This window comes from Macrobrachium nipponense, chromosome 42 (genome assembly GCF_015104395.2).
Source record: "Macrobrachium nipponense isolate FS-2020 chromosome 42, ASM1510439v2, whole genome shotgun sequence".
NCBI lineage: Eukaryota > Metazoa > Arthropoda > Malacostraca > Decapoda > Palaemonidae > Macrobrachium > Macrobrachium nipponense.
Window position 1 is genome coordinate 42534231 of NC_061103.1, and position 23835 is coordinate 42558065.

Here is a 23835-nt window from a genome sequence, read left to right on the forward strand (position 1 = left end):
TTCATTTTACAAAATTTACACAGCTGCGCGGATTTTGGATTAAATATAAATCCTCATGATTTAATATTTCTGGTATTAATTTTACAGAGCTCTATGGATTTTGGATTAAATATAATTCCTCATGATTTAATATTTCTGGTATTAATTTTACAGAGCTCTGTGGATTTTGGATTAAATATAATTCCTCATGATTTAATATTTCTGATATTCATTTTACAGAGCTCTGTGGATTTTGGATTTAATATAATTCCTCATGATTTAATATTTCTGATATTCATTTTACAGAGCTCTGTGGATTTTGGATTTAATATAATTCCTCATGATTTAATATTTCTGATATTCATTTTACAGAGCTCTGTGGATTTTGGATTAATATAATTACCCTCATGATTTAAATTTTATTTCTGTTTTATTCATTTTGAACAGAGCTCTGTGGATTTTGGATTTAAACTATAATTCCTCATGATTTAATATTTCTTGATATTCATTTTTACAGTAGCTCTGTGGATTTTGTATTTATTTAAATACAATTCCTCATGATTTAATATTTGCCTGATATTCCATTTTACAGGGCTCTGTGGATTTTGGATTAAATATAATTCCTCATGATTTAATATTTCTGATATTCATTTTACAGAGCTCTGTGGATTTTGGAAGGCACAATTCTCTATGGATAGATATTCCTGATAAAAGGGACACATGTAATCTTCTCGCTCGAGGCATTGTGACTCTCATTCGGAGAAAAGTGATAGCCAGTATCACTTCACCATTAGGCTGAATCAATACTGTGGTTGGACGAAAATGGATATCTACCCCTTATACAGCAAGGGATATGCTGGTTTACCGTTGCAGGGCAAATGTTTTACCCTAGTGACATCAAAAACAAACAACCGATACTCTATTCATCTTTCAAATTTTGCACCTGTAAACGGCTGCAATAAAGTTTCACAGATTTGTAACTGAAATTCACAGAAGTGTATGTAAAAATGTGGTCTCGCTAAGGAGAGGGTTATTATACGCGACACTGAAACTAAGCATTCACAAACACTAAGTCACAGATTTCGTTTAATATCTTATTCTAAGACAGACACCTTTGACAAGTAATTGGACACCTCTGCTCTCCATATTAGAAGCCAAATGGAAACACCAAGTAATATCTAGAAAGAAAATTGGACCAACAATGCTCTTCGGAGAAAAATGCAACTATGGAGACGCTGCAATGACTCGTACAATGAAAAATGAATGCCAAAAACCATCGTCCTCCCTATCAGACACAAAATGGAAACGCCAAGCAGAAAGTAGAAAGGAAAATGATGAAAAACCTCTTTCGAGAAAGATGCAGCTATGGAGAAGCTACGATTTCAGGTTGAAAAAAAAATGAAAGTCGAAAAGAGAAAGATACAGAAACGAGTGAGTATGATGCTGCAGAATCCCTCGCGGAAGGAACATGATCCGTAGGACTCAAATTCCTTCTTAATTAATTTATCATCGGGAGCAAAATGAAAAGTTTCGGATTGAGTACTCGATTGTGAAATCTGAGCTTAACCGAAGGAAGGGACCAACTTCCTCTAGTCATTAACGAGGCTAATCAAGCCACGTAAACAGTATTACGAAAACAAGACAGAACAAGACACGTTACACGAAATTCGTCTCGGTATCTTGAGCACAGTGTTCAGGCCAAAGGCCAAGCGGTGGGACCTATACTATTATAAGGTCATACAGTTCCTCGTTGGAAGAGTGGTTTTCGCGCTCGGCTACCAATCCAGTGGTCCGAAGTTCGATTCTCGGCGCGGCCAACGTGGAATCAGAGAAACGTATTTCTGGATCCCACAATAAGCTGTAGGTCCCGTTGCTAAGTGACCAATTGGTTCCCCACGTAAAATATTTCTAATCCTTCGAGCCAGCCCTGGGAGAGCTGTTAATCAGCTATCAGTGGTCTGGTACAACTAAGGTATACTTAACTTATGAGGTCATTCAGTGCTGAAGGGAAGATTGGATGCAAAAAGGTATATGAAAGGTGTAGTAGTAGTAGTAATCAACCAACTGTTGGGAGAGAGGGTAAGGAAAGGAAGATAGAGGAAAGAGAAAATGGACGAAGGTATAGAGGTCGCAGCTAGGGGGCGAAGGCACGCCGCAAACAACCTGGAATAATATGCCTACAGTACTCCACGTGAGGTGCACTGACGGCAGAATGAAATTCACGTTTCTATTTTTTTCTTGTTACATAAACTTAAAAGGATTTTTTTATCTCCTTTTATCAAAAGCAACGCTAATACTAATCTACTTAATATCAAGAATAATAATAATAATTCTCAAGGGTCCATAATAATACAAAGTGTTAAGAGTCCGTATATAATTTTTAAGACTTTGCAAAAAGCTTTCGAACCCTTCCCTGAAGATGAACCCAGGGAAGGGTTCGAAAGCTTTAATTATATACGAACTCTTAACACTTCGTATTATTGTGGACCCTTTAGAACTTTATATATACTCTCGCGATAGAGAGTTTTTCCCTAATAATAATAATAATGATGATAATAACAATAATAGTAATAATAATAATCCATTTACAGACCTAAAAATACGCTAAATGAATGTTAGCAGCACAAGAACGTAGTAATTCGCCGAATATCAATTCGCCATTAACTAATCAGCGGATACTTTTATGACACTTCAATTACACTTATCATAATTGGTTCTCGTGAACTCACTAATTGATGAAAGGCAGTCTATTCTTATCCGGCAATTACTACGACGAGAGAGAGAGAAGAGAGAGAGAGAGAGAGAGAGAGAGAGAGAGAGAGAGAGAGAGAGAGAGAGAGAGAGTTGGACCGTCGTTACAATGAAATGTGAACTCTTAAGGAATTGTATTAAAAGTCGTAAGTAAATTTAAGAATGAAGGGTCAGGATTTAATGTGTGTATATATATATTATAAGATAATATATATATAATATATATATATAATATCATATAATCTATATACTCATAATGAATATATATATATATAAGGCTCTTGCTTTTCCTTAGTGTGCTAAAACCAAGGCATTTCAAAATTCAATGAGCTCTGGAAAGATCTCCGAAACTGGGAAACAAACACGAATTCACTGGCCACCTTCCTTGGGAAAATGAAAATAAATAAATAAATAAATAAATCCATTAGCACCGACCAATCCCCGCAATGCATTCTCTCTCTCTCTCTCTCTCTCTCTCTCTCTCTCTCTCACACACACACATGAAGAATATTCTTCTTTACTCTCATTTTTAAATGAATCATTACTCTCGTTTGCAAAGTGCTTTTCTCTCATTCCAGAAGAGGAAAGATAACTCCTCTCTCTCTCTCTCTCTCTCTCTCTCTCTCTCTCTCTCTCTCTCTCTCCCAATTAAACTTCAAAATGACGCAGAAAGAATTGCTTGATGTGATAGCTGGCATCGGCTCCTACGAGAGAGAGAGAGAGAGAGAGAGAGAGAGAGAGAGAGAGAGAGGAGCATCCCCTTTAACGGCATGCAACAAACACAGATACAGGCTCCAGCTCTCCTTCACGTCGGTCAGGCTAATAATATTCGCAGTCCAGCATAACCTCGGAATTTGCTGGAAAGGCGAAACTGGAAGAGGGAGGCTGGAAAGGCGAAACTGGAAGAGGGAGGCTGGAAACGCGAAACTGGAAGAGGGAGGCTGGAAACGCGAAAATGGAGGAGGGAGGCTGGAAAGGCGAAACTGGAAGAGCGAAACTATAACAGTGAGGCTGGAAGAGCGACACGAATAGTGAGGCTGGAAGAGCGAAACTGGAATAGTGAGGCTGGAAGAGCGAAACTGGAATAGTGAGGCTGAAAGAGCGAAACTGGAATAGAGGCTAGAAGAGCGAAACTGGAATAGTGAGGCTGGAAGAGTGAAACTGGAATAGTGAGGCTGGAAGAGCGAAACTGGAATAGTGAGGCTGGAAGAGTGAAACTGGAATAGTGAGGCTGGAAGAGCGAAACGAATAGTGAGGCTGAAAGAGCGAAACTGGAATAGTGAGGCTGAAAGAGCGAAACTGGAATAGAGGCTGAAAGAGCGAAACTGGAATAGAGGCTAGAAGAGCAAAACTGGAACAGTGACGCTGGAAGAGCGAAACTGGAAGCGCTTAGCAATTCTGCTTTTCAAGATCCGAACTGGATAAATTGACGGAAAAAATTGAGAACTTCAAAATACAATTGCGCAAAAAATTACTGGTCATATATTTTAAGTTAAAATAAACTGCATACTCCAACATCCGAACACAATAAACTTCTGGCATCAATTTTCGGACACAATAAGTTTAACAGCAACACTCCCGCCTAATAAACTGTGAAGACCATGGATCCAAAAACAATCGAGTTTTCTGTACATCGTACAGCGTATAATCAAGGCCACCGAAAACAGATCTATCTGTCGGTGATCTCGGTATAATGCTGAATGAGCCGCGGCCCAAGAAACTTTAACCAAGGCCTGGTGGTGCACTACATCGTTACCAGAAGCACGATTATGGCTAATTTTAATCTTGAATAAAATAAACAAAACTACTGAGGCTAGAGGGCTGCAATGTTTGATGACTGGAGGGTGGATGGTCAACATACCAATTTGCAGCCCTCTAGCCACAGTAGTTTTTAAGGTCTGGGGGCGGACAGAAAAACTGCGGACGGAAAGGAGTACAGACGGACAGACAAAGCCGGCACGATAGTTTTCTTTCACAGAAAACTATGAAGAACAAATAAATTTAAATGCAATAAACTGAGAAGAGCATCATTCGATATAATAAGAAACTGAGCAACAAAATTATGTACAAAAATTTAAAATTAAATAAAAGAAAATAAAAGGACACTATCAAATTTATACGCAACGAACAGTGAACATCGTCATTCGATCTCAATAAATTCTCAAATTCACTGTCGGAATTAAACGCCGAGAATCAAAATTCCGGCACAGTAAATTCCAGATATATATATATATATATATATATATATATATATATATATATATATATATATATATATATAATATATATATTTCTTTAAGGAATCTGTTAATTTTTTCTTCAATGGCATTTCAAAATCAAAGGTTTAAGAAACCAACTTAGCTTCAAAAATTGATAATTGATGTAGATTTTGTAATTTGTCATTTAAAGTTGAATGAAATGGTTTGAAATACTAACTCTGAGAATATCCTTAGCAGCTAACAATGTTTACAAGTTGATGACACATGTCAAGATATTAATCATTTATACTAATTATTGATAATAATTGTTCTTGTATTTGTAAACATAATGGACTTGATAATAATTCTTCTATTTGTAAAAATTACGGACATAGTTGCTATTACATGTCCAGACATTAATAATTCTCATTAATATTAAAAACGAGCAATCTTCACCATTAACCACACAAGAGTAATTTCGGAACAACTTCACTGCAGTGAATAACAATGATAAAAAATTCAATGAATATTCAATATCACTCTAAAAACTACACCGCAGTCATGAACGACTTCTTCACTTCACAAGACAAAGCATGAACGAAGTCACGAGTTCTTGGTATTTATATCTTGAAAAAAAAGTTACATTTAAATGTTTCTTTTTTCAATAATAACAAATCTCATTTTCGCAGAGTAACTGTTCCCTGGAGAATGCAACGCAGCCAAGGATGACGCTTAAAAAGAAGAAGGAGGAGAGAGAGAGAGAGAGAGAGAGAGAGAGAGAGAGAGAGAGAGCTTCAACTGTACAGTGTTCGAGAACAACCATGAGGAGGAGGAGGAGGAGGAGGAGGAGGAGGAGGAGGAGGAGGCGAGAGAGAGAGAGAGAGAGAGAGAGAGTCTTATATCTTGATGCCTTGCATTCCCCTAAAACTTGACGTAAAAGCAACGCGCAAATATAAAATGCAGTCGTGACAATAATCATTTCTCCTCCTCGTAGCTGGCAAGCAAATGTCTGTCTGCCTGCCTGCCTGCCTGCAGATTTGGCACAGGGCCAAAAAGACAGGAGTATAAACACAAGCAGTCACCGATTTAATATTTATGATGGCGCTCAAGGAAGCAAACACGGGACGGAGAAAGAGAGAAAATAAAGAAAAGTGAGAAAATAAAGCTAATTTTCTACCCAGCGGTAAACTATATCAGTATTTCAGTCTGCTTGCATGCAACTGCATGCGATTCACGTTAGATAGTTTCGTGACTGCGCACTGAAGTAGTTGCACTGAGGTCTGATTTAGGAAGTAATAAAATAAAAGGCCTAACCTCTATATATATATATATATATATATATATATATATATATATATATATATATCTATATATATGAATAATTATCACATCACCGTGATTCATATATGAATCACGGTGATGTGATAATTATTCATGACATGGCTACGTGCGTCAAACATTCGAATTGGCTAACATGGTAGAGGGGGTTTCATATCGATTCTAATTACGAAAAACCGAGTTCAACGGTGATTTGTAAGGTCAGAATCGGTATAAACTTATAGTCTCACTGCTAGCCGAAATGGTATGTCACTGTCGGTCCTGATTTCGTGCCCTGCTTCCGCAGGACGGTGGGTTTCGATCCCATGAGGGGACGAAACAATTATTATCAACTAAAAATTCCCCTTCGGTACATATATGAAAATATATCAATTCCGAGGAAGCGAATTAGATATTAAAGGACATTTGTAGCTCGAATGATATATATTGTAAATAAATTCTTCTGTTAAAACAGGATACGTCTCAAGTATAAACTTCCACGAAATATGGTCTTAGCTTTAAAGCCAGAATGTTTTAATGGCCTTTTATACTTGGCATATATACATATTATATATATATATATATATATATATATAATATATATATATATATATATGTGTGTGTGTGTATATATATATATATATAATTATAATATATATATACACACACACACACATATATATATATATATGTCCTATATATATATATATATATATATATATATATATATATATATAAGGTGTGTGTGTGATGCCTTTTTACTGTAACACAACAGCATAATATGAAGATAAAAGACCCATACAACACCATTTTAACGTTGCAACCATATATTTGGAGCACTTCCTTCTGTGCTCCTGATCACTGGTAAAATATGGACATAGGATATCTTACAAGAATAGATATACAAAAACATATGTATCTAACTACGCCTTCCTTGACATATTCAACTAGCTAATCTGAAATCATCTGAATTTCATCCCTACCATTATACATTTAAATAAACCTCCAGAGAAAGTTATAATGAGTGACAATACACGAATTCAACAAATACAATGTTTCACCTGAAGGTTACATATAACGCAGTAGGCCGGTGGTGTCTCCGTGGACAGAAGTCTACTGTGAGAGTGGAGCTCAGGTGAGGGAGCGTGAGCACACAAGACACCTGTGCTCTGCTCTAGAGGATTCTCATCCACTAAAGACTGACGGGAAACACCCCTGATAACACTCAGATATTTCACTTTACATCATTTGATCTGGTTTGTTTACAAACGCCCCACTGGAGGGAATGATTCCCAGTGCACCGTGGATAAGTCTTGGAAAATAGGTCATTTTAGACGTCCTCCAGTTTTGCTTGGTAGTATTTCGGAACCGTCGTCGTCTTGGAATACCAACGTCCCTCCGATGGAATAGTGTCAGATAACTATATAACATTAAAATTGACTTCACTTCGTTTTGGAAAATAGATCATTTAATCCTTCGTCCAGTTTTTCCCGGTAGTATTTCTGTGGTGTGGGAATGCCAACATCGTTCCAACATTTCCAACTTCTCCACAGATGGGAATGGTGTCAGATGAATACAGAAAATTCATGGATTCATTCCAACATCGTTCCAATCGGAATGGTGTCAGATAACTACGTGCACTTAAATGTTCGATTTCCGGCAGACGTAGAATTTCGAACGGATCGAATTCCAGAAGACAAATCTTCACAAAAAACGTCAAAATGAACGAATTACGAGAATATTTCGATCCTTCTCAATTCTTCCGAGGGGACGAATAGAGAGAGAGAGAGAGAGAGAGAGAGAGAGAGAGAGAGAGAGAGAGGAGGCCGCCGAGAACGAGAACGAGAGGGAGAGGGAGAGAGAGAGAGGAGAGACCTCACCTTCCCCTCGTCGGGTCGAACAAATACTGTGACACGGAGTCGCTGGTACAGTTTTCACACGAGAGAGAGAGAGAGAGAGAGAGAGAGAGAAAGAGAGTCACACACTCTTACTCTTCCTCTCTCTTTCTCTTCTCCAAGGTTATTACTTTAATTCGCTCTCTCTCTCTCTCTCTCTCTCTCTCTCATTACACTCCGTCGCTTACCCCATTTCATTTGTTTTCCACGAAGACCGGGCGCACTTTTTAGCATCTTTTTGTTTCTCTCTCATTCTCTTTTTTTTTTCAATTTCCTGCATCTCCTAACGTGACGTCATCAAGTTCCTGCGACGGGCACCGAAGTCAATCGCCGTTTTAGTGGTCTTTTGCCCCGCCCCTCTATAAAGTGCAGGCGGGAGGAAAAAGTCTTAGTGACTGGTATTCTCTCTCGCTCTCTCTCTCTCTTCTCCATCACTGGCCCAAATCTCTATACGTCAGCATCGTTAGGGGAGGAAAATATCTCATGGGAAAGAAGAAAGAGGAGGAGGGAGGAAGAAGAGGAGGAGGAGGAGAGGAGGAGGAGGAAGAGGAGGAGACCCAATTCCTCGGGAAATTTTAAGCACAGGTGATCGATTGGATACAGTAAACAGCGACCTTGTACTAGACTATCACCTGTTCTATTCAAGATGAGAATCTATTGGGAGCGCCCACTACCTCTTCCCCCCGCCACCCACCCCCAACCCCCCACCTGGCCCTCCCGAGGCCGTTACATCACGTTTCCCATTGATCTCGGCGACTATTCGCTAATATTAGTTTTAGTTAAAGAATGAATAGTCGCGAAAGATTCTCTCCGCCAAAATTCGTAGCCTCGCCTCGGATAGTTTTCGAAGTCGTGAGTAGCTTTAATCTTTTTTAGAAACGGAGGTTTAATTAGGTCGCATAACGCACGTCACAGCGTCGACTCGAATCGATAATTTTGAGTAATGCGTAACGAAATTCTCGGAAATATCTCGACCGTGGCGTAAAGCGTAACCATTTTGAATCAGACGCCTTTCCTTACTAGGTCCTACAAACCGTAAGATTCATCTACAAAAAAGCGTAACTTGCGGCCCTGCGTCAACTCGACTCTGTAATTTTGCGTAACACTACTTATATGTTCTTAGAAACTACTGTCATTTGCGTCACTATATTGAGAAAAAAAAACATTTATCGCAACGTTGCCTTAAAAGATTCATCATTAATATATTATCCCATACTATTCCACTCAACTGTCATTAAAAATGAATGACAGATGAGGTATTTATAATTCACAGGCATTAACACCTCATTTACGGCTCGGGAAGAGCAATTAATCAAAATGTCAGTCATTTATCACCTAAATATTTTCCACGCAGCATAATTAACCTTTAGAATACCTTAGAATGACCATACATAGCTCTCTATTCATAAGTATAATTATTAGTCATAGATGCATATAATCTTGGTCAAGATATAGTTACAAATATATTCCTTTTCATGCTTATCATTCCTGATGTAACTTTTCGCCATACCCACACCTACTGGCCCCTATAATACTGTCATTTCACGCTACTGTGTCCATTCTTAAACTACATAGCCATCTGGCAACTGTGTCAACTCTCAAATGTACAATTATTTGACATTTGAATCATCCACTTGATACAATCGTAAACAATCTACAAGCACAGCTACCTGAAATCATTGTCTCTACCACTCTACAGAGCTAACTAACTAGACGGTATGCATAAACAACACACAACTATTTAAAATGATTTTTATTCATTTCTAAATTAGTCATTCAGAACTAACGTACCCAAACTTCACGCCAGCAGTCATCACTAATGAATCCTGCTGTAGCTTTATCCGAAATCTAGGTAATGAATCCAACGATATTGTACCCTACTCCAAATAGAGTACCCAATATATCATTTATCCTCCTCAGCGAGGCAATTAGTGCTAATAGCCACTTTCTCTCAATACCCCAACCCATCAGCATTCAGCAGGCTTGTGCCCGATATCCATAAGGAGTTATCCTGCATCCTTGAATGGCACAAATTCTTCTGTAACACACACACACACACACACAGGGATAATGAGCTGCAATGCACTTATTTTTTAAATCTATTCTCGACAGAGCTATTTGACATTACTATACTCCATTTTTTTCCATCTGTCCATCCGCCTGTGGTGTTTTCGCATGGTAACAATGCGTCCCGGGCTTTAAATAGTTACGCTATGTGTAAGTTTTAGGTAAATAAAAGGATATCTGGGTGCACATTTGCAACTAAATAGTGTTTTAATAAATTACTGTATGCAAATTACACCGTTAATATTCGAAACACGATATTATTTAAAGCCCGGGACGCAGTGTTACCATGCGCAAACACCACAGGCGGATGGACAGATGGAAAAAAACAGAGTAATGACTCGCTTTACAGGTCATAACCAACTCTACTGTCCAGTCTCATATTTGCCAATATCCAGCATCCATGACGCTATTTGACACCCATGTATGCAATGCAAGGTACAGTATCTGACATGACTGTATCAGTTCTATAAACAATGAGATGTGGCATTATTCTATCCAGTATTTAGATAAAGCACTAGGAGCAACTGTTAACATAAAGGTGTCTGACACGCCTGTACATATTTGTCTTGATGTGTTTGACACTAATGTCTTAATTTCCCATTACGAAAAACATTAATTGGCACTTGCATTCAACCTCCAGGTGAGAATCCGACAAGACATCATAATGCGTTTGACACTACTTTCTTAAATAAATCTCCATTGCAAAATATACCTATTTGAGAGTCTTATTCAACCTCAATGTAAGCATCCAACACGACTGTACATTCTTTATAAAGAGTTTGACACTATTTTCTTGATTTTCCAATCCTCCATCACACACAAAAGAAACCTATTTGACACTTATACTTAACCTCCAAGTATGCATCCGACACGACCGAACTTTAAGTATTTGACACTACTGTCTTCATTCTGTACCAAAAAAATTATTTAAAAACTATTTGGCAAGTGTATTTAACCTCCATGTAAGCGTCTGACACGACTGTAATAATTCTCCAAAATACGTTTGACACTATCGTCTTAATTCTCCACCAAGAAAACCAAACACAGTTTTTAGTTTCCGTAAAGAAAAATCTATTCGACACTCGCATTCAACCACCTGGTGACCATCCAACACAACCAAACCACTCTCACATCGCACAGCTATTCAACACTGACCATGACTCTTCAATCAACCAAAGCTGTTCGTCACTTAATGTACTGTTCACCAACTCCAAGACCTAGTGCACCAAACAGAGACTGTTTGACTCTGTCACTTGTTACGGGTCACGAAATCGGTGCCATCTCTAACCTTGATCCTCTATTCAACAATGCCCCATGATTCTTCAGTCATTCATCACTCAATGTACTGTTCAACCAGTTTTCAGACCCAGTACACCAACTCCAAGTCCCAATAAACCAAACATGAGGCTGTCTGGCTGTTTGACCTCTGTTACGGGTCTCGCTCAACTCTGGCCATGATTCTTTAAAGCTATTCATCACTCATCATACTCGGCGCCAACTCCAAGACCCAGCACACCAAACAAGAAGGCTGTCTGGCTGTTTGACGTCTGTTACGGGTCTCGAAATCGGTGTCATCTATCACAGAGTGCTGTCAGCAGAGATAAAATACGCCACTCAACTCTCCGTGTGTGTGTGTGTGTGTGTGTGTGTGGTGTGTCAGCAGCCAACCAGCCTGCCGGCTGTTTGATCTGGACAAGAGCCCTTCGCTGAGCGATTCTGGGGGTGGATGGGAGAAAGACACACACACACACGCATGCACACACAAACATAGACGGGGGCAGCAATAACTATTTCTGAAGTTCCCGGTTATTATATATAAAAAAAAAAAAAATGTCGTCATCAAACGCTTTTCCCACGGCCAGTATTTAAGAGCTCTCGATAATTCGCTTCTTGACTCAAAAACTGATGATGGTGTCGACGAGATCAGAAGGGAATTCGTGCAAAATTTGGGTCCTATATCATACTTTTTTTTAGCCTCTTTTTCTGCTTGTGTGTGTGTGTGCGTGTGCGCGAATGTACGTACACATGGGTAACGGACATCATTTCAATCTTGTAAAAACGAGTAGGCTGAAAAAGCAATGCAATGCCTTTCGGATTGATCTCATGAGAGAGAGAGAGAGAGAGAGAGAGAGAGAGAGAGAGAGAGAGAGAGAGAGAGAGAGAGAGAGAGAATTATATATAAATATATATATATATATATATATATATATATATATTATTATTAATTATAATTTATTCATATATAATTCACTTTAACAGCTTATTTTCCCTTATCGTAACCACAGACGCGCGCACACAATCTAACAATAATAATAATAATAATAATAATAATAATAATAATAATAATAATAATAATAATCTGAGCATTAATAATCCCGACATCACGGGGAACATCATCTATCAAAGCAGGCAGGACAGACCAATTACCACATCACCAAACGCATGCAAAACCTCAACCACATCCCACATCAACAGCGTACTTCGACACAACACACACACGGCAACAGAGACAACAACAATCCCCTCTTGAGAAATAGCAGCAGCAACAAAGACAACAATCCCCTCCTGAGAAACAACAATCTCCTCTTGAGAAACAGCAGGAGCAACTCAAAGCAATCCACTCTTGAAAAACAACAACCTCCTCTTGAGAAACAGCAGAAGCAACACAACCAACAATCCACTCTTGAGAAACAACAATCCCCTCTTGAGAAACAACAATCTCCTCTTGAGAAACAACAAGCCCCTCTTGAGAAACAACAATATCCTCTTGAGAAACAACAATCCCCTCTTGAGAAACAACAATCCACTTTTGAGAAACAACAATCCACACTTGAGAAACAACAATCCACTAATGAGAAACAACAATCCACTAATGAGAAACAACAATCTCCTCTTGAGAAACAACAATCTCCTCTTGAGAAACAACAATCCACTCTTGAGAAACAACAATCCCCTCTTGAGAAACAACAATCCACTCTTGAGAAACAACAATCCACTCTTGAGAAACAACATCCCCTCTCCGTCGAGAAACAACAATCCTCCTCTTGAGAAACAACAATCCCCTCTTGAGAAACAACAATCCACTCTTGAGAAACAACAATCCCCTCTTGAGAAACAACAATCCACTCTTGAGAAACAACAATCCACTAATGAGAAACAACAATCCCCTCTTGAGAAACAACAATCCCCTCTTGAGAAACAACAATCCACTCTTGAGAAACAAGGAAACAAGCAAGCAAGCAAGCAAGCAAGCAACCCAGCTCCCCGTGCCTCATCATCATATCTGGAGGAATTCCTCGACCCAAGGTCACATTCATATCTTGTTCATACCCTTGTTGATACCCAGTCACGACGGAAAGCGCTAATGATGACTCCTTTCATTTTGGTTGTTACTTTTAAGACTGTCTACTCTCTCCAATAAACTTTCTATTCTCGTTCCAATGTCTACTCAACTTTAAAGTGTCTACTCTCCGTCGGTTGTTCCTTCGAATGCCGATGCAGTTAAAACTATCTACTTTTCACGAAGCTGTTTACTCTCTACTAAACTGTCAACTTCCCATTCAATTGTCTAACATTCGTTAAACCGTCTACTTTTCATTCAAATGTCTAATATCCATCCAACTGTCTACTTTCCATTCAACCATCTACTCTCCATTAAACTGACAATTCCCGCGAGACTTCACATTATTAATTACTAAAAGGCTGCAGAAAAAAAAAAAATAAAAACTATAAAATACCGAATTTGGTCGCCCACTGATTGCGTTTCCGTGAAATTAATCTTTCTAGTTAATTTCAACAACATAAACTAATTAAACTGACCTCGTTATATCGGCAGAGAGGATAAAGGATTACGCAGACATTTTTACGTCATTTTGAAAAAAAGTGAAAAATCAATGAAAGCATTTGATTTTATTAATGTCAAAAACACAGTTGAATGTATATATATATATATATATATATATATATATATATATATATATATATATATATATATATATATTTTTTTTTTCGAGCTACAAATGTCCTCTCGTGGGTTCGAACCACTGCCCAGCGGACAGAGAAGAAATCAGGACTTCAGTGACGTTATCAATTCGGCTAACAAGAACTAGGAACCAGAACTAGGGAGGCGATAACCTAGCAATAGAATCTAGGGAAGTGATCCCCTTGGAAATAAAAGCATAGGGACGCACAAATCCCCTAGGAAAAAGAATCTAGGGAGGCGATCACCTAGGACCAAAGGCACTAGGGGAGGACAATAATCCCCAGGAAAAGGCAAGCTAGGGAGGCAATCCCTAGGAAAAGGAACACGAGGGATGTGATCCCCTTGGAAAAAAAACTGGGGACGCAATCCCCTAGGAAACAGAACTAGGGAGGTGATCACCTAGGAAACGGAACTAGGGAGGCGATCCCCTAGGAAAAGGCACTAGGGAGGTGATTCCCTAGGAAACTGAACTAGGGAGGTGATCACCTAGGAAAAGGAACTAGGGAAGTGATCCCCTATGGAAAAAAAACTAGGGAGGCAATCCCCTAGGAAACAGACCTAGGGAGGCGATCACCTAGGAAACGGAACTAGGGAGGCAATCCCTTAAGAAAAGGAACTAGGGAGGTGATTCCCTAGGAAACTGAACTAGGGAGGTGATCACCTAGGAAAAGGAACTAGGGAAGTGATCCCCTATGGAAAAAAAACTAGGGAGGCAATCCCCTAGGAAACAGACCTAGGGAGGCAATCACCTAGGAAAAGGAACTAGAGAGGTGATCCACAAGGAAAAAACTAGGGAGGCGATCCCTTAGAAAAAAAAAAAGACTAAGGAGTCAATCCCCTAGGAAAAGGAACTAGGGAGGTGATCACCTAGGAAACAGAACTAGGGAGGCAATCCCCTAGGAAACAGAACTAGGGAGGCGATCCTAGTAAAAGGAACTAGGGAGGCGATCACCTAAGAAAAGGAACTAGGGAGGTGATCCCCTAGGAAACAGAACTAGGGAGGTGATCACCTAGGAAACAGAACTAGGGAGGCAATCCTAGTAAAAGGAACTAGGGAGGCGATCACCTAGGAAACAGAACTAGGGAGGTGATCACCTAGGACACAGAACTAGGGAGGCAATCCTAGTAAAAGGAACTAGGGAGGCGATCACCTAGGAAACAGAACTAGGGAGGTGATCACCTAGGAAAAAAAAACTAAGGAGCCGATCACCTAGGAAACAGAGCTAGGGAGGTGATCACTTAGGGAATAGAACTAGGGAGGCAATCACCCAGGAAAATGAACTAGGGAGGTGATCCCCAAGGGAAAAAAACTAGGGAGGTGATCACCTAGGAAACAGAACTAGGGAGGCAATCACCTAGGAAAAGGATCTAGGGAGGTAATTAACTAGGAAAAAAACTAGGGAGGCGATCACCTAATCACCTAGGAAAAGGAACTAGGGAAGTGATCCGCTAGGAAAAAAAAACTAGGGAGGCGATCACCTAGGAAAAGGCACTAGGAAGGCGATAACCTAGGAAAAGGAACTAGGGAGGTGATTCCCTAGGAAAAGGAACTAGGGAGGTGATTCCCTAGGAAAAGGAACTAGGGAGAAGATTCCCTAGGAAAAGGAACTAGGGAGGTGATTCCCTAGGAAAAGGAACTAGGGAGGTGATTCCCTAGGAAAAGGAGAACTAGGGAGTTGGACCCATAAAAAAAAAAAAAAAAACAGCTGGGAAAGTGTACCCGCAGAAAAGGGTTCCCCAGGATGATCTATAGAGGCAAACACCCAGTGAAAAACACTAGGGAGACTATCTCCTAGCACAAAGCACAAAGAACTGGGGAGGCGACCCCCTAGGGAAAAAAACTGGGGAGGTACTCCCCTAGGAAGAAAAAAAAGGGGAGGCAATCCCGTAGGAGGAAAAAACTAGGGAGGTGATCCCTAAGAAAAGGAACTATGGAGGTGATTCCACAGGGAAAAAAACTGGGCAGGTGATCCTCTAGGAAACAGAGCTGGGGAGACAAACCCCCAGGAAAAAGATTGGGAAGGTAAACTCTAAAGGCTTGAAAGGCAAGCATGAAAGGCGCTGCCTGCCATTGTCCCTAGCAGGCGAATCAGTCGAGAGTCTCTGTCTGCTGGCAGCGATCTTCCCATCACCACCACCACCCCAACTCTCCAACACTTGCATAGGTGCAACAGATATTGCATCATTCCCCCTGTGCAAGCATTGGAGATTGGGCTGGTGGTATTGGGAAGATCACTGCCAGTGGATGGAGGCTCCTGATTGGTTTGCTTGCTATCAGACAATTACTGCTAACACCTCCATGAAGCCCTGCACATCAGGAGAGAAGCCAGTTCTACATGTCGTGCTGTGCAAGAGACTTTTCCTCCAGATGTCGGTATGGATGGCACTGCCCGCCATCATCCCTGGTGAGGAAACCAGTCGGAAACCTCAATCCACTGGCAGCGATCTTCCCAGCACAACCATCCCCAACACGCTAATCTCCATTGCTCACAATGGGGGGGGGGGGGGGTGTTGCAACCATCTGTTGCACCTATGCGAGCGCTGGAGATTGGGGGGAGTGGTGGGGATGGTTCTGCTGGGAAGATTGCTACCAGTGGATGGAGGTTTCCAACTGGTTCCCTCACCAGGGATGTTGGCCGGCAGTGCCATCCATACCGACATCTGGAGGAAACGTCTCTTGCAAAGCATGACATGCAGACTGGGCTTCTCTCCTGATGTGCAGGGTTTCATGGAGGTGTTGGCAGTAATTGTCCGTTAGCAAGCAAACCAATCAGCAGCCTCCATCCACTGGCATTGATCTTCCCAGTACCACCAGCCTAATCTCCAATGCTTGCACAGGGGGAATGGTGCAATATCTGTTGCACCTATGCAAATGCAAGTGTTGGAGAGTTGGGGTGGTGGTGATGGGAAGATTGCTGCCAGCAGATACAGACTCCTGACTGGTTCACCTGCCAGGGACGATGGCAGGCAGCACCTTTCATGCTTGCCTCCCAAGCTTTTGGAGCTTATCTTCCCAATCTTTTTCCTGGGGGTTTGTCTCCCCAGCTTTTTCCTTGTGGGATCACCACCCTAGTTTTTTTCTCCTATGGGATTGCCTTCACTGTTTTCCTTCCTAGGGGATCACCTCCCCAGTTTTTTTCCCTAGGAGATCGCCTCCCAAGTTCTTTGTGCTAGGAGATCGTCTCTCTAATGTTTTCACTGTGTGTTCGCCTCTTTAAATCTTCCTGGGGAATCCTGCACATCAGGAGAGAAGCCCAGTCTAAATGCTGTGCAGGAGAGACTCTTCCTCCAGACGTTGGTATGGATGTCACTGCCTGCCAGCATCCCTGGTGAGGGAACCAATCAGGAACCCCCATCCACTGGCAGTGATCTTCCCAGCACAACCATCATCCCCACCACCTTAATCTCCAATGCTCAGGGGGGGGGGGATAGTGCAACTATCTGCTGCACCTATGTGAGCAACTGGAGATTGGGGGGAGCGGTGGAGGCAGTGGTGATAGGAAGACCACCACCAGTGGATGGAAGATCCCGATCAGTTCACTCGCCAGGGATGCTGGTGGGCAGGGCCATCCATACCGACATCTGGAGGAAGACAGTTTCCTGCAAAGCATTTAGACTGGGCTTCTCTCTCCTGATGTGCAGGGCTACCTAGAGGTGTGGGGAGTAATCGTCACCTCCCCAGTTCTTAGTTCTGGGGGATCACCTCCCAAGCTCAGATTTTCTTGGGGAATCCTCATCTGAGCAATCTCATTAGACTCCTTCATTATTCATCATTAGAGTCATCATCAGATTCCTCAAATGCATTGCTATCACATTCATCTTGTGATTCTTCGTCAGTTTCATCACCTCCCTCAGAAGATTCTTCAAGACACTCCTCGCTAGGAATATCTTCCCATGCATCATCATCATCTTCATCATCAGCGTCAAGTTCATCACCTTCCTCGTCTGATTCTTCAAGATATTCCTCATTAGGAATATCTTCCCATGCATCATCTTCATCCTCATCCTCCAATTCTTCATATGAATCGTCATCCTCCTCCTCCAGTTGGCCAACACTTGATTCATTATCTAGATAATCACAATGGGAACATTCCATTAATGCAAAATTCCCTTCAATATCAGAATCACTTTCTGAATCAGATTCAGATTCGTCATCAGAATCATCCTCTGAATCAGATTCAGATTCGTCATCCGAATCAGATTCGTCACCATAATCAGATTCGTCATCAGAATCAGAATTATATTTAAAGTCACAATCACTTTCTGATTCATCTTCCTCATCATCATCTAACCATTCTGGAAGGTTAGGATTTTTAAATACTTCAGCGGCATACTCTTCAACAGCTTGCCTGGTGTTATCATATTTTTTCCTCTCCTTGACATTACTTAATAAATCATTTGCATAATTGACTTGAAGCATGAGTAAATGTGCTTTGTCTTTGTCAGCCTCTTTGCTCTTATCTGGGTGGCATTTTAGGGCACTCCTCCTGTAGGCAATTCTTATTTCATCCTGAGCAATATCTGTTTCAACATCTAGGACTTTATAGGGGCAACCATATTGTTGCATTTTCTCCAGGTCTTCAGCCAGTGATACCAAGTATTCTCCCTTTTCATCCTCATCTTCTAATCTTGTAAACTCGTTAATAGCATGTGTGTGTCTTCCTAGTAATAAGAAGCACAAGCCTAGTCGTAACCTGCAGTCCTCCTGGTCCTCATCCACAGCAAGAACACTGAGGAAACATTCACATGCCTCTTGCAACTTTCCAAGACTGCACAAAATGTTTCCTTTAATTCTGGCCAAGTCGACAGATACCCAAGGATAGAGACATCCAAGAGACATGGCCACAGCAATATTTTCCAGTGCAGTGTCATAGTCCTTGGCATCAATCATCCCAGGAAGAGCTTCCCATAGCATCCTCTGCTCTACAAATTTTTGTGCTATTAATGCCCTAGGGTGATTTGGACATATATCTAGCACTTGTGACAAAAGGTTTCTGGACTCCCAGAACTCCAAATTGCATGCACTGAGCAAAGCTGACTCTATTTTGATAATAATAGACTCCTTAAATTCTTTGGGAAGATCATTTAGCACATCCTGGGCCTCGTCTGTCCTGGCTAGTGTCAACAAGCATCTTAACTCCTTGACCCGACACTCTAACTCGTTGCCAAACCGTTTTACAATCATTCTCAAGAGGGCAAGAGCAGAATCGAAATCTTGATCATCAATACATCGGTCAGCTTCAGATTTAAACACTGCTCGATGATCAAGAGTTTCTATTTGAGTCAGCTTATATTCTGCCTCTTTGAGCTTGCCCTGTAGCTCCTGTGCCTTCTCTTCTGCCTTTTCAAACCTATCTTTCGCCTCTTTCAGCTGTCTGGATACTTCATCATATTCTTTCTGCAAAATCTGAATCTCATTCCTTGTGGGTCTGTCATCATGGCCTTGATCAGGAGTTTCATTATTCGTGTTGAGAAACACAACTCCACATCTGTGGGTCTCAATTTCAGAGTTCTGACCGACAATTTCATTCTCCAGTTCTGGCAGAATTTCATCTCCACACATTAAAGCTTCCAACATCTGGGTTAAATCACCCCACTGCTTCATGTAATTGTTTCTCTCTTGTTGGGCCCTGTCATATTGTTCCTGTTTTCTTTTCTGCATGTAACCAAACATGTCGTCGTCTCTCTCTTTACCCTGCTTTTCTTCAGTAATGTTTTGCTGATTTTCATTTCCATACTCGAGTGCAATGTGTTCGAGATGGAAATTCCTCTCAGCAATTCCATGCAGAAGTGCATTCAGCAAATATTTATCTTCATTCCTCAACGCCTGTTCTTTTATCCTTTGCTGTTCTCGGGCACGTTCCTGCTCTTGAAGCAGATTCCTCACCAATTCTAGCAGTCTCTCTATTTCGTCGTCCTTTTTCTTCAGGTCCTCTTGATACTGCATCCTCATTTCATTATGCTCTTCCTCCTTCTCCTTGATAAACAGATGATTCTCCTTTAGCTGATCTTCAGCAAGCTTGACATTACTTTTCATCTCCCTTATGCTGTTGACTGCCATTTCCACTTCCTTTTCACAATCCTTCAGTTTTCCTCGAAGGTCCTCTTCACGATGCTTTGACAACTCCACCTCTTTGTTAGCTTCCTCAAACTTCTGCTGCCAGTAGAAACTTATTTCTACATGTTCTTCTGCCCTTTGCCTTAGTAGTTGTTGTTCTAACCCTGCTTCTCTCAGTGCATTTGCCCATTTTTGTTCCAATGCTTCATTTTCACCCTTCAGTCTCTCTACTTCAAGTAACAACTCTTTTACTTGACTGTTTCTATTCTCCAGTTGTTCCTTGATAAGGCTTGCTTTTCTTTCATTTCCTTTTGCTTCTATTAGAATGCTTTCCATATCCTTTTCGCGTTGGAGAGCAACCTCGAGTTGCTGGTGAAGGCTTTCTATCACATCATTCTTCTGCTTGATCTCTCCTTCAAAGTAATCTTTCACATTCTTCTCTTGTTCCTCTATGATGTGAAAGCAAAGGCCGATCTCTTTCTCTGCCTCTTCCAGTTCCGCCAACAGTGATCCCATCTGGATATCATTTTGTTTAATTGTCTTGGCCAACTGTTGGTTTTCGAGTTCCATATCCTTTTCGCGTTGGAGAGCAACCTCGAGTTGCTGGTGAAGGCTTTCTATCACATCATTCTTCTGCTTGATCTCTCTTCAAAGTAATCTTTTTACCACTTTCTTCTCTTTTTCCTCTATGATGTGAAAGCAAAGGCCGATCTCGTTCTCTGCCTCTTCCAGTTCCGCCAACAGTGATGCCATCTGGATATCATCTTGTTTAATTGTCTTGGCCAACTGTTGGTTTTCGAGTTCCAGTCTACGTTTGGCGTTCAACAGATCTTCTATTTGGCAATCCCTCTGCTGGAGCCTTTCTTCCAGGGACAGCAAAGAACTCTTCATTTCAAGCTCTCGTGCTCTCGCGTCTTCCAGCAAAGCTGCCATCTCCTTCTCACGGCGAAGAGCACTTCCAAGTTCCTCGCTCATATCCTGTTTCTCCATTTCCAAGTCGTTTATTCTATCAGCCATTTTCTGGACCACCTCTTCATGTTCATCGGCAAATTTATTCCAGCATTCTTCCGCTTCTTGTAGTTTTGTATCCTTCTCTTCCAATATTTTTCTCAGTTTCCTGTTTTCGGCATCCCTGTCATCTTTTATCATTTCCAAGTCTTGTTCAGTTTGTTCCAGAACTTTCCTCAGACGTCCATATTTCTTATAAGCGAATAATCCAACAGAAGCCGCTGCAACACAACAAGTACCAATTGCTGCAGTGACTCCTGCGGCCAATCCAAAATCTATAATCGGTTTCTCCTTCGGTACCTTCGTCAAGACGATATCTAAGTCGAAATCCGATCCAGGTATAACAGTGTAGTAGGAAGCAACTTCCTCCAAATTATTCCTAGTAGTAGCTGGCCAGCAGCTAGCAACTAGTCCAAACAAAGTATTACAAAATGATTGAATAAATGTAGACATTTTCATTCGTGAGGATTACAGTACCGCGCACTTGGCCTATATTCAGAATCTGCCACATGAAGGAAGATGGCACTTCCGGCCTCGAACAAGTCTTCAAGATCCGGAGCAGGCTTCAGATTCCTGGCTCGTCTCCAAAAACGAGGCTTCCTTCTCTCTTGTGGATTCCCAATGAGAGTCATGAATCATGGACTCGTCTGAAGACTTTCTCGACTGCCTTGACTCCAGGAGGAACCTCATCAACCATCTTTAAAGCCGTTTTCGCTTCCGGAGGCTTCGAAGAGTGTGAAATGTTGAGGAGATATTTAAAGTCAGAGCTGTTAGATTGGAAAAGCAAATATCCTCGAATTTTGCCATCCTTCATAGAAAAAATTCTTTCTCTTTAACTGAGGATACAAATATTGCCTACATTCGATTTAAAACGCAATCTACTAATAAACACACACACACACATATATACATATACATTATTTATGCATTTATTATTTGAAACTGAGTTTATCATGTGATCATTATTTATATATATTTATCTATCTATATATATATATAGATATCATATATTATACTATATAATATATTATATATATAAATATACTATATATATATATCGATCATAACTTATATATATATAATATATATATATATATATATATATATAATATAATATATGTACATATATTATTCGAGCTATAAACTTCCTTTAACATCTAATTCGCTCTACCTCTGAATTAAATATATTTTCATATATTAAATCAAAGAGGAATTTTTTAGTTAATAATAATTTCGTCCTCTTGTGGGTTCGAAGATGAAATTATTATCAACGTAGAGTGAATTAGATATCAAAGGACATTTGTCGCTCGAATATAGTATACGAATCATGGTGATGTGGTAATTATTCATATAGTGTGTGTGTATTATATATATATATATATAGAATATATATATATATATATATATATTAAATATATATATATATATATAGAGAGAGAGAGAGAGAGAGAGAGAGAGAGAGAGATATGTATAGTATATGTATATGTATATATATATATATATATATATACGTATATATATATATATATATATATATATATATATAGAGAGGGAGAGAGACGAGAGAGATTGATGAGAGAGACGAGGGGAGAGAGAGAGATGTATATATAATATATAATATATATATATATATATTATTATATATAATAGATATATATAAAATATATATATAATATATAATAGATCTAAGTGTGTATATATAGATATATATATAGCTATATATAAGATATATATAGTATTTATAGATATCATGGTATAATATATATCTTCTCTATTTTTTAATAGTATATTAATAGATTATCCAGATACATATAAAGATTATAGATATAGAGATATATATGTATATATAAATAGTATATATAGATAATATTCGTATATATATGTAATATATATATATAATATATATAATAATATATATTATCCAATATAATATATATAATATATCTAATATTATATATATATATATTGTACTATTACTATTCATTCCTCATTTTAAACCATATTTTACCCCATGTTGCAATTCCTTATTCTTCTATACCCTCCCACATTTCTTATCCATTTCCGCACCATAAACGTACCGAATAATACCCACCCCTCCCCTCCACCGCTCCCCCCCTACGGGGGAGGAGGCAAGTCTACCATATACCCCACTAATGGCGTATTCACCTCTTCAATTTATTCCGCTTGCAAGAAGAGGCAGCCATTATGAATGGCAATATTATTCACGCTTGCTTTATTGAATTCGACACGGCCCCTCAGAATGCGCTGGGCAATTTCGGCAATATTGGTTTCGTAACCCCCACCCCCTAACGTGTTTTATCTGCTTAAAGACTTTTTGTGTGTGTGTGTGTGTGTGTGTGGGGTGCGGGGAGGGCAGGCTCGGTATTCAGAATTTGAGATCGAGAACGCGGTGATGATATTGGCAACAGGGGGAGTGGTATGTACCAGTTACATTCATCTGTTATTGTTTCTCCTCTATTTGCATATCTGCAAAAACAAATCTGACAGCGAAGACGCTTGCATTTGCAATCAGGGTTGCCGTCTTGAGGAATTTCGTCTATTAGTGTGGCTTTCTGGTGA

General features: G+C 40.0%; 3 protein-coding genes across 3 annotated transcripts in view; all 3 read right to left on the minus strand.

Annotated features, from left to right (window-relative positions):
• Positions 1–8165, minus strand: part of LOC135213163 (uncharacterized) — a gene marked incomplete at its 3' end in the record, with an annotated part of 298865 nt that extends 290700 nt beyond the window's left edge. Inside the window, 1 exon segment of the mRNA XM_064247110.1 lies at positions 8126–8165.
• LOC135213154 (uncharacterized) overlaps positions 1–23835 on the minus strand; it is a 309126-nt gene that overhangs the window by 121117 nt on the left and 164174 nt on the right.
• On the minus strand, positions 17654–20860 carry LOC135213443 (uncharacterized). Its single transcript, XM_064247401.1, has one exon. It carries the CDS (start codon positions 20815–20817, stop codon positions 17953–17955), a length of 2865 nt encoding a protein of 954 aa, XP_064103471.1. The 5' UTR covers positions 20818–20860; the 3' UTR covers positions 17654–17952.

What these genes read in the sequence shown, in the direction of transcription:
- LOC135213443 (XM_064247401.1), bottom strand. Translation starts at nt 20,817, where the DNA reads ATGGAACTCGAAAACCAACAGTTGGCCAAGACAATTAAACAAAATGAT.